Below are 12,045 nucleotides of genomic sequence, written 5' to 3' on the forward strand. Positions count from 1 at the left end.
AACATACTGTAGCACACTGTCTAATTAAGCTTGTTAGAAGTATCTCCCTGAAAAACATTAGATGCTTTATTTTATTTACCAATAAAAGATTTTCAGCATATCAAAACAATTTTAATCTAATATATCTAGACTGTAAATGATATTAGTGTATATTTTAACTAGGGAAGCATTTTGGCACAGTGGTTAGCATGACTGCCTAAAAGCACTGAGGTCATGGGTCAAATTCCGACCAGGGTCCTATCTGAGAACAGGTTGTATGTTCTTCCAGGTATTCCGGTTTCCTCCCAGACATATTGGTAAGCTAATGGACTTTTTTCAATATTAACCCTAGTGTTTGTGTGTTTCCATGTGGTAGGGAATATTTATTTTAACTCCACTAGTATAGGAACTAATGTGAATAATTAAATTACTATAGCAATATTTATTTGGGAAGGTATCAACACACTGTTGTATAAAAAAGAAATGTGGTACTTAAAGCTAAACTGTAAAACTTTCCAATTCAGAGCCAGTCTGTTGTGTAGTTAAATGTTGTCTATGGCCCTCAACCCCTCAGCCTTCCTGAGAACACTAGTTGGGATGCAGTAAATACTCATGGATTTACAACACATTTGTGTCTCTTCCTCCGTAGTCAGAGAAACTATGATTTAGGCATGGATGGACTCTAGTTGAGATGTCATGTGATGAAATATCTCATGAGCTTGTATTAGAACTATTCCTCAGGATACGTGCAAAACACTGTTGTTTTTTGTATAGATCTGAAAGCTTCATACGCATTATACACTTGTTTTCTCTTTTTCCGTTTCAGTGTGGAAAGACTGTTTTGGCCAACTTTTTAGCTGATGCCACAGAGTATATAGGAGGAGAATACAGTCCAACTCAAGGTGTAAGGTAATATACAAGTATACATTATAAGTCTGTGTTATGTTTTCTTTGAAGAGTCAGGCATATAAGTGTTAAGGAGCTGCTGATGATACCAATAAGGTGCATTCTGTGGCATTAACTCAAGCGCCCATAATAATCAAAAATGATTCTTGTGAAGATAGCTTCACATTGAGCTGCTTTTTTTTTTTTTTTTTTTTTTTTTTTTTACAAATCTCCTGTATCTATGATACATGCAGTCTTATTCTATACTGCTCGAGTTGCAATTTCCTGTGATCAGCTCAAGGTGAACCAAAATATTCTGCATTGAGATTAGAGACTGGTGGGTGTAGGGGCTTGTTTGTAACGCGATCAAAAACATTTTTGTCTGGAAATTAATTTTACAAAACACTATACAGTTTAAAAATACTATTGTGTAATTACTTAACCTTGGACAGAAGGGTATGTTCTGTGGCGACAACATTTCACACATAATTATTACTCCCCTTTATTTAAATAGCACCAACAGTGCTGTGCAATCATATAATGTATTCCAGCACATTAGTCCCTGACCCAGTAGACCTTATAATTACTAACACACACACACGCCAGTATTGTCAGAAGGCCATTACCCTATCGGTGTATGTATGAACTGTGGCACATGGACACAGGAAGAACATAAGAACTGCACGAAGTTGGCACTCGGGTTGGAATCACATGTAGGCTCCAGTGACGCAATCATTGTGTCACCCATGCTGTTTGGTTCTGGTCCCTCCACTCCCGTCATCATAATGACACTTTCTGTTAGTTGCTTGCAAATGTTTGGGTATTCCTGGTCAAATTTCATGTTTGGTCTCTAAGAAAAAAAGAAGATGAGACAACCTCTGCCGTACACAAACTTAAATATTTTTGCACAATTTAATGCAAAAGTACTATCTATTTGCTGAAAATAAAACGTTTCACATGTAAAATATTGGGCACCCCGCCACTCAGTATTTAGTAACACCTCCTTTAGCAGAACTCACAAATGTTCCTTGTAGCCTGCAAAAGAGTCTTTCTGTTCTTGCTTTAGGATTTTTCCTCCACTTTTCCTTGCAGAACTGTCCTAGCTCAGACATATTCTTGGGTCTTCGTCGTGTACTGCACGTTTAAGATCGCCGCACAGATTTTCAATAATTAAATATCTTTTATACTGTAATGTGTACTTCATGGTTGATTTTGAGTTATGTTTTGGATTGCTGTCTGGGCTGTTGTCTGATTGTGACCAGAAAGTTACATTTCATCAGTTCACAGCACTTTGTTCCATAAAGTTTATGCTTAGACTTTTGCACATGCAACTGTTTTAATTTTTCATGTCAATCTGTTAAATTCAACAAAGAAATAGCAATTGTGCATTACAATATGCGGACTTTTGTCATGTTTAAGTTTCCACAGCATTCCCTTTCACGTCATTATTGCAGCAGTGCTCCTCATAGTGATTGTAAAAGGAGGAGTGATCATGTCTGTGTGTATAACTGCATCACCCAGCTCCAGCAACTTTATATTTCTTGTTTTTGGAACTCCTGGGCAGGGCCGGATTTACCGCTAGGCAACCTAGGCACCTGCCTAGGGCCTAGCGGCTCTCGGGGGGCACAGCTGGGGGGGACAGGAGTAATTTTTAAAAAAAGTCGGGGGAGGGGGGGGGTGCCGCGAATCGGGTCCCGGCAGCCTCTTCTCCTCTCAGTGTCTCAGTGATAGAGAGAGGAGGAGAGGCTGCCGGGACCCGACGAGCGATCACGTGACTCTTTCTTTCTTTTTTTTTTTTTTTTTTTTCTTTACATCTGGACTGACGGAGGAGGAGCAGCGCGCAATAGAAAGGTAAGTAAAACACAGAAGTGGTGATGGTGAAGGGGCACAGAAGTGGTGATGGTGAAGGGGCACAGAGGTAGTGAAGGGGCACAGAAGTGGTGATGGTGATTGGCACAGAAGTGGTGATGGTGAAGGGCACAGAGATGGTGATTGGCACAGAAGTGGTGATGGTGATTGGCACAGAAGTGGTGATGGTGATTGGCACAGAAGTGGTGATGGTGGTTGGCACAGAAGTGGTGATGGTGATTGGCACAGAAGTGGTGATGGGCACAGAGGTGGTGATGGTGAAGAGGCACAGAGGTGGTGATGGGCACAGAGGTGGTGATGGTGAAGGGCACAGAGGTGGTGATGGTGATTGGCACAGAAGTGGTGATGGTGAAGGGCACAGAGGTGGTGATGGTGAAGAGGCACAGAGGTGGTGAAGGGGCACAGAAGGGGTGATGGTGATTGGCACAGAAGTGGTGATGGTGAAGGGCACAGAGGTGGTAATGGGCACAGAGGTGGTGATGGTGATTGGCACATTGGTGGTGGTGGTGATTGGTACAGAGGTGGGGATGGTGAGGGGGAAAGGGCACATGTGAAAGGGCACATGTGATATTGTGAAGGGGCAAAAGTGACAATGAAGGGGCACAGTGTGATGATAGAGGGACAAAAGTGACAAGAGCACATACTTGGATTTATGCGTATTATTTTTGCAAACAACTTAAGTATTTCTGCCCTGACTTCAATATTTATTATGTTGTTTTGACCCAACTACTTAAAAAAACGGGACTGCTTGGTAATTATTTAGGGGTGCCTTTTTCTGCAGCAGGGTGGCCTTGCTCTTTTCACATGTTAGGTACGCCCCCAAAGATGCAAGCCACGCCCTCACCTCCTTTGGCGGCGTGCGCGGCGGCACATGCTTTCATATCTACGTAACTATAGGGGTATATGGTAGGCATGCGGCGGCACATGCTTTCATATCTACGTAACTATAGGGGTATATGGTAGGCTGCAAAAATATAGTGCTATGGATTGTTTCAGGGAGGGGGCCCAAAAACAGTATCCTGCCTAGGGCCCTATGAGGTCTAAATCCGGCTCTGCTCCTGGGCCCCATGGTAATAGGTCCCACATGAGTATCCTATTATTAATTCTGTTATTGCTGTATTAATAAATATAGAGAATGAAAAAAGGATCAGATATGTTTTAGCAGTATACTGGAGTAAAGAAATAACACTTGGGGCTAGATTTAGTAAACTGCGGGTTTGAAAAAGTGGAGATGTTGCCTATAGCAACCAATCAGATTCTAGCTCTCATTTATTTAGTACATCCTACAAAATGACAGCCAGAATCTGATTGGTTGCTATTGGTAACATCTCCACGTTTTCAAACCCACAGTTTAGTAAATATACTCCTTGATGTTTTCTTTCCTATAGTATTTTTATTGTCTGTTTGATCTCTTGCATATGTTTAACATTCTCGCATGGCGCAGAAAACTGGTTGGACTTGTTGTGTACTTGTTTCTATAACAAAGACAGATGTGTAGAGTGTAGTAAAACTTGTCGTAAAGTGAGCAGTGTATAAGACGTTCAGCTAAAACTCCACTCTAAGATAATGGTCATTTCATTAGGTGAATTATATTCACATGCTGCTTTTGCTAAATACTTGTCTTCATATGGTTCTCATACTAACACATGTTTTTATTTACAGAATATTAGAATTTGAGTGTCCAAATGTAAATGGGATCAAGGGACCTGGATGTGAAGTTGAATTATGGGACTGTGGAGGCGATCACAAGTAAATGCCTATGCTTTCTCCTGAGTAAAAGAGCACTTTGTAACCATAACAAATGAATATGGAAGATTGGTTATGCTGGGGTAGAATGGATAACTCCCATCGTCCTTGCAACAAGCGCTTTCCCAGGCTGACAAGAAGAAGTTTGAAAGTAAATTGATGACAGTAAAGGTTGTTCATATAATTGATTGATTAGACTTAGACCTGCTGCAACAAACTGTTCTTAGTTGTCAGCCTGAGAGAAGTGTTTATTGGCTCTCCTACTAATTAGGGGGGTTAGGGTTTATTTGGAAATTATTATGCTTAGTACTATTTTCTATATTGTACTATAATAAAAATAGAAACATTTTTACCAATTGAATCAATTGCAAAGATCATTTTGGTTTAATAATACCTATATGGTAGTAAGGAATAGTAACTTCAAAAAACACAATTTAGATGTCCATCTTCGAGGCAATGTTTTAAAGTGTATGTTTGCTTTTTTTTTTATTCTTAAAGGTTAAATGTACAAAATAGATTCAAAGGGACTATTTTGCAAATATAATTTCTACCCTAGCCATAAATATTTCCCATACACACTAAAGAGTATTTAGCCCTTCTCCTGAAGTCCCAGGCATCCTTGGGAGGACGGGTGTCTGTAGTCCTTGCTCTATGGTCTGGCCACCGCCTGGCAAGTCCTCTTCTCTAGGTCCGAGTAGCGTGACCTTTTCAATAGTATATAAGAATCTTGTTTTAGTATAGTGTATAATATACACTGTATATGGTCATTGGCAATACTGAGCTTTTTTGTTTTGTTTTGTTTTTTTATAAATATTTCTTACCGTCTTTTCTCTAGTGTTCAGAAGCATTTGTTCAAGTGTTGTTGTTTTTTTTATTTCACTTTTTGTTTTATATGTATCTTTTTTTTTTTTTTTTTTTTTTTTTTCTTTTTTTTTTAACATTTTGTCTTTTCTTTTGGTACTGCAGATTTGAAAGTTGCTGGCCCGCCATAATGAAAGATTCCCACGGGGTAATCATTGTTTTTAATGCAGATATTCCAAGTCACCTCAAAGAGATTGACTTGTGGCACATCAACTTTATCCAACAGCAGCGATTACAAGACAACCAGTGTCTTCTGATAGCACATATCAAGCCTGGATCAAGTGAGGAGGCAGAGAGGCCAAATTTTTGTAAGTATGGTATAAAAACCAGACACCTGGGGGAAGGTGTAGTGTATATTACGATAAAGTTGAAGAAGGATAGTAATCTGCAGGGGTTTCTTTACCTAAAAAGTATGTACTGCTTGTGTGTTGAGGTACATAGTCATTTAGTATTATTTACTCATCAGCCTCCGTGAGCCACAGTATAATGCTGTTATCCCTAATGCTGCCACAACTTGGCAATGGTAACCCTACCAGCCATCCACCTAACCCTCTCTCTATACTCGTTCTCTTCACCTCTCTCTTCCCTGTCCCTTCTCGTTCCTCCTGCTCTTGATCCCTACTGACTCCGTTTGTGCCTGCTGTCGGTTCGCCCTCCCCTTAGGATGTAAGCTCTTATGAGCAGGGCCCTCTTCCCTCCTCTCTCTATACCAGTTCTTCTGCTCCAGACTCACTATAATTGCTATACCTGGTGCTCTGGGAGTCTTTGTAATACTCGTCTATTGTTCTGTAATGTTTTACCCTGTACGGCTTACTGTTTTGTATTGTGTACGGCGCTGCGGAAATCTTGTGGCACCTTATAAATAAACAATGATAATAATAATAATAATACTGTGACACAGCCACCGGGAGCCATCTACAGGCGTTTGACTTTACAAAGGATTGTGGGAGGGGTTGATTGGGGGAGTATGAGCTATACTACTTCATTATGTACTGTCAGGGCTTCCACCAGAAATTGCGGGGGCCATTAGAAAGGTCACAGGCAAGTCTCCCTCCCTTCTCTCCCCCCACCCCCATTATAAAATGACCCTCTACCCAACATTTGTCCCCCACCCTTCCAACCCTATCCCCATCTATCTAACCCTGCAGTAGTTTACTTACATCTCTGCTTCTTCTTGTTGCCTCCTTTTGGCTCCTCACCATCGACAGCATTGTGAAGTCATCTATTACATAATGTTAGCAATGCTGCAGGGAGCCTCTCTGCCTTGTTGCGGCTCTCTGTCCTGGAGCCGGACATCTCTCGGGAAGATGTGCACCTTGGGGGCTGGGACTGGAGCAAAGAGCAACAGCTGTGGGGCCCTGACATCTTGGGAGTGGAGGCAGCTGTGCTGATTTCAAGGGGCCTGCTGTCGTATCCCTTAATTCAGTGGGGAGGCCTACCTCTGTCACATCTCCGAAGCCGCTGCTGCCTAGAAATGGAGCTCGCTACATCCCTTAATTCACTGTGAAGGCCACCTCCTCTAATAAATCTTTTTGGGCCCCATACTGCTGTTGGGCCCCATACTGCTGTACCCTCCTGATGACGGCCCTGTGTACTCCTTATGAGCAATGCACATTAATATATTAAGTGGACAGCCTATTACAGGGTCATGTAAAGATTATTAGGAATTAGGTCTTCTCTATATTGCAAAGAAACAAGGAAAAGCAGACACTGGCAGATAGGAGGATCGGAGAGATTTACCAATTGTCAGGAGACAATAATTTGAATGAATACCCGTAAATATGCTGGTTGTGCATTAGATTGGCTTTGCCAAACGTCTATTTATGGAACTCAAATGGATCTAAAAGGAAAATCTAGTGACAAATAAATAAATAGAATGCTTTCAACTCTACATCAGGCCCAAAATGTCTACTCTTGCCAAGGCGTGGAAAACAAGGAAATTTATCTGGATAGTGATATAAAAATAGCTATAACCTAGTGTTATTGGAGTGTTACCCAGTTGCAGAGGGAAGTGCCAGAATCTACAGAGAAATGTAGAAGACACATCATTTTGTGTCTATATGGAAATATTAACATTTATGTTTGTGAGTTTTTTTTTAATCCATAGATAAGAAAACCTATGGTGGGACTTATATGTGATATTTGTGTCTTAACACTAGATGGCAGTATAATACCAGTCTGACTAGTTATTTTGTAGTTAAATGGCTTTAATAGACAGGCATTAGCACTAAGACACCGAAATATATTATGCATATCTGGCTGCATGTGTGTCTTAATTAAATAGTGCCTATTTCCATAACTGTTTGGAGAGACCATTGTGTAAAGAATGGTAACAGTATGGCAGTTAATAGTAAACATTAAACAATAATAATAATAATGATAATTAAACAATAGTAAACATCACAGTATGGCAGTATTTTCTAGTGACTAAAGTTGCAACTTGTCTCTAAGCGTCATGAATGTTAAGCTCAGGTTTATTTACTTTAGATAATGTTCACACTTAAACTCCCAAAAGACCCTTGGCTGCACGAAAACATTCTGAAGAATGTATACAGCTACTCTAACCACTCTCAACAACACTTCAAAATCACTGCTATATTTCATGCAGTATTCTGGAGGTCATCTTTGAGATCTCTCCCATGTATAAATACGCTGTGGTATCTTGCATGGCATAGTATATAATATCATATTCTTGCTACTTTACAAGTTAGAGGAATTTTATGACCCTATAACTTCAGGGTCTGTTCACAAAGTAAAGTGATTTAAAATATTTTGAAAAAATATAGTAAGTTTCCTATAGCACTATAATGGTCATCATTGTTTATTTATAAGGCGCCATCAAACTTTGCAGAACCATGCAATCAGCATTACACAGAAATACAAGGACATAAGAGGTTGATGGAGAAGGTGCTGACATGAGTCGGATGGTAAAGGGGGCTCTGCTAGTGAGAGCTTACAATATAGATTGAGTGGATGATGGTGAGACAATAGAAGCTAGAGGGGTGGTATGGTAGCTGAGGGAGTAGTATCAGGCGGGGTTGGAATAACTTTTTGTAAACAGGTGGGTTTAGAGAGAGCTCCTGAAAGACAGAACGTCAAGGGAGAGTCTGGTCAGGCAGGGTAGGGAGGTCCATAAGAGGGGAACAGCATGTAGCAGCACGAGACGTTTTGGAGGAGAGCGTGAAAGGGGAGGTGCAGATCAGAGGCAGATCTAAGAGGGAGCGTGAGAGAGAACATCTTGTGCCGAGGTCAGAGATGTATGACGAGGAAGCATTTGTGAGGGCTTTGAAGCTGAGAAACTTGAATTGGTTTCTGGAGGTTAGGGAAGCAAGTGTAGGGATTTGCAGAGTCTTACAGCAGATGTGGAATGAAGGGAGAGGAAGATCAGTGTCGCTGCAGCATTTAAGACGGATTGGATCAGGGAGAGATGGGTAACAGGAAGGCCAGATATGAGGTAGTTATGGTAGGAGATGATGAGAGAATAGATAAGGGTTTTGTTAACATTCTGAGTGAGAAATAGGTGTATTGTGGCAATATTTCAAAGGAGGAGGTGACATAGTGCAAGGGACTGGATGTGTGGAGTGAAGGTGAGGGCGGAGTCAAAGATGACATCAAGGCAGCGGGCATGGAAACCTGGGGAGAATGTTATATTGTCAACAGTCAGGAAGACTAGGGGTGTAGGGACACTGGGAGGAGGGAACGTTAGCTTAGTTTTGTACAAAATTGAGCTTTAAGTAGCATTGAGACATCCAAGTGGAGATAAAGTAGGGATAATTTGGTACATGGGATGAAAGAGAAGGAGCATATCTCAGGAGAGGAGAGGTAAATCAGGTCTCCTCTGCATAGAGGTGGTAGTGGAGGCCAAGAAAAGTATTCATTCACCAAGAGAAGAGGTGGAAAAAGAGAAAAGCAGAGGTCCAAGAACATAACCTTGAGGAACCCTGGGACAGGAAAGTGAAGATGTGCCAATGTAGAGACACTGAGGGAACATTCAGAAAGTTAGGAAGTGAACTAGGAGAGCACGGTGTTTGTGGTCAACTGAAAGAAAGCTGCAGAGAGGTCGAAGAAATGAGTATGGAGAGGTGACCCTTCAACTTAACTGTGAGCAAATCATTAGTCATTTTAGGGAAGGCAGCCTCCGTGAAATGTAGAGGGCGGGAGCCTAGTTGCAGAGGGTAGTAAAAGGAGTGAGAAGAATGAAAGTGGGTAAAGCATTGTACACCATCTCTCAAGCAGCTTGGCAGCAAAGGATAGGAGGGAAACAGGGACCTTGGCGAAAGATGGTCAAGAGATGGTTTCTTGAGGAATTTTAAGATTAGGGTATGTTTGAATACAGAAGGGAAAGCTACAGTAGAGCAGAAAAGCGGGGGAAGAGAAGAGTGTGAAGACCTCATCCTATGTAATGGGAGACAAAGAACTGTGGGGTTTTAGATCTGGCAAGGGGAGATTTTTCCCTTTCAAGTAGATGGCAATGAGGGAAGAAAGAGGGAGGGAGTGGTGATGGTCATAGAAGTGAGTTGAAGATGTCAGAGACGAGGGTTGGCATACTGGGTAGATATTAGGGGCTTAAAGTAGGTTTGCTTGGGCAGAGAGGGGGTACTGTAGTAAGAAGACAGGATAAATTTGTTGTGGAGGAAGCTGGCATTGAAGTGAGATTTTCTCTATTGGCGTTGGGCAGTATGTGAGGACTTTTTCAGTTGGCGTGTCTGTTTGTTTGGAGTGCCACGATTGGGGTCTGGACTGCTGGAGATGATTTGATGTGGCTGGAGCTAACCTGTCTAGAGCTGCTGTGAGTGTAGTGTTGTAGAAAGAGACTGCTGCAGCAGGACAGGGGAGCACATAGGTGCTGTTTTCGCATGAATTTGGGTGAGGGAAGCAATGTGAAGCAGAAGACGAAGGTTCTGGTCGAAGAGTGGAAAGGATAAGTTGGAGAAGCGAGAGATGGAATAGAGAGGAGAAAACACATGGTAGCAATGAATGGGAGATGACATCCACTGGGAGAGATCAAAGGATGCAGAGAGCAGTGTTTACCTGCCAGCAGTATTCAGATCCCCAAGAATGAAAGTGGGTAGGTCAGTGGATAGCAAGTAAGCGAGAGACCCAAGTTGTCAAGGAATTGGTATACTGAGCCTGAGACGGTGACAAATGGCTGCAACGCAGATGTGAAGCAAAGAGCAGGATGGAATGGACTTCAAAGAAGGAGAATGAGAGGGACGGTTCTGAGGGAATAACTTTGAAAGTGCAGCTATAGGATAACTAGGAAAAGAGATCCATAGGAAAGAGCTGTAGTGAATAGTAAATTGCTAACATTTACATATTTATTTGTGAATATTAAAATATTTTGTTTTATATGTTATATTTTATAAACTTGGGCTTTAGGAATAGTAATATTTTGGTATATATTTATTTGGTTTAGAATATGATCTAAAGAATTAATACAGTTATATGAAGGTTCTTTGTTTCTCATTACAGCTCCAGCGTTGACCAAATTAACACTAGTACATTCCAATCTAGAAGAAGACCCTGAGGATGTAAGAAAGGAATTTGTAAAATATCTACAAGGTGTCATCAGCTCATTATCAGAGAGCAGAGACCGGGAAGAGATGTCTATTATCACCTAACACTACACTGACCCGAGAAGCTCATGTTTGTTAATAATGAGTTTCCTTAGTGAGGCCTGAGGACTGTACATAACACAGATTTATAACAAAGGATGTTTACTTACATTATTAAAAATATATGTTTATATAATGGACATTATTCATATATCTGGCTATAATTTATATCAACAGTGATATCCGTCAGACAAATTTAGTGCACCAAAATGATTAACCTAGCATGGAACACTACTGAAAAAAGTATTAAAAGTCTGCTGTGCACACTTGTAATGTTTGATGGTGATAAATTTGGAGTACCGTGTGATACACGGCACTATGATAAAGAATTTGGCTGTTTTTCTTGCTGTAACACACCCAATAATCCTGTATATAACCCTATATTTTTGGTATATTATCTCATGTTCACATTCGGGACTGGTCATGCCTGGCATAACAGCCCCATGCCCTCATTACAGCACCATGATGCCAGCATATGCACAGTCAGGCCACTGGAAAAGCACAATAAAGCCACATATTACTGGCGTCTGACAAAAATTTCCCTTTGTGTTGTAAAATCAATGGGGCAGGGACTGATCATCAACATTTATTTATATAGAACCAGCAAATTATGTAGCGCTTTACAATTGGAAACAAACATTAATAAAACAATACTTGGTAATACAGAGAGGTAAGAGGGCCCTGCTTGCAAGCTTACAAACACAAGGGCACATGCTACATCATATTGCACATTGGACCAGCTAGAATGTAAAGGTAAAAAGTATTGAGTGGACTGTGTGATTAGTCACACAGCAATGTTGGTCAGAGAGTTGTTGTCTTGTGTTAGCTGTGTAGAGGGTGGTAATAGGGTAACCTAGGGATATTAAGATGCTGGTTGTGGAATATCATAAGCTTGCCTGAAGAGATGGGTTTTCAGAGAACACTTGAAGGTTAGAAGACTAGAGGAAAGTCTTGTTGTGCGAGGGAGGGAATTCCACAAAGTGGGTGCAGCCCGAAAAAGTCCTGTAACCGGGAATGGGAGGATGTGATGAGAGGGGAAGAGAGAGACGCACATCTTGTGCAGAATGGAGGTGTCGAGTTGGCAGATATT

General features: G+C 41.2%; 1 protein-coding gene across 6 annotated transcripts in view; it reads left to right on the plus strand.

Moving 5' to 3' along the window:
* Positions 1 to 11,284, plus strand: part of IFT22 (intraflagellar transport 22) — a 13,951-nt gene extending 2,667 nt beyond the window's left edge. For 3 of the 6 annotated variants that reach the window (XM_075196746.1, XM_075196747.1, XM_075196748.1), the window contains 4 exons: positions 163 to 888; positions 4,396 to 4,482; positions 5,446 to 5,648; positions 10,813 to 11,284. In XM_075196746.1, coding sequence (XP_075052847.1) covers positions 671 to 888; positions 4,396 to 4,482; positions 5,446 to 5,648; positions 10,813 to 10,961 — 657 coding nt within the window. In that variant the 5' untranslated portion in view covers positions 163 to 670 and the 3' untranslated portion in view covers positions 10,962 to 11,284. Of the gene's footprint in view, positions 1 to 162; positions 889 to 4,395; positions 4,483 to 5,445; positions 5,649 to 10,812 lie in introns of those variants that run through there. The other 3 variants (XM_075196751.1, XM_075196749.1, XM_075196750.1) reach the window with 3 other exon arrangements.
* The last annotated feature ends 761 nt before the right edge of the window (positions 11,285 to 12,045 follow it).

The sequence above is a fragment of the Mixophyes fleayi genome, chromosome 2, assembly GCF_038048845.1.
Source record: "Mixophyes fleayi isolate aMixFle1 chromosome 2, aMixFle1.hap1, whole genome shotgun sequence".
NCBI classification, from domain to species: Eukaryota; Metazoa; Chordata; class Amphibia; order Anura; family Limnodynastidae; genus Mixophyes; species Mixophyes fleayi.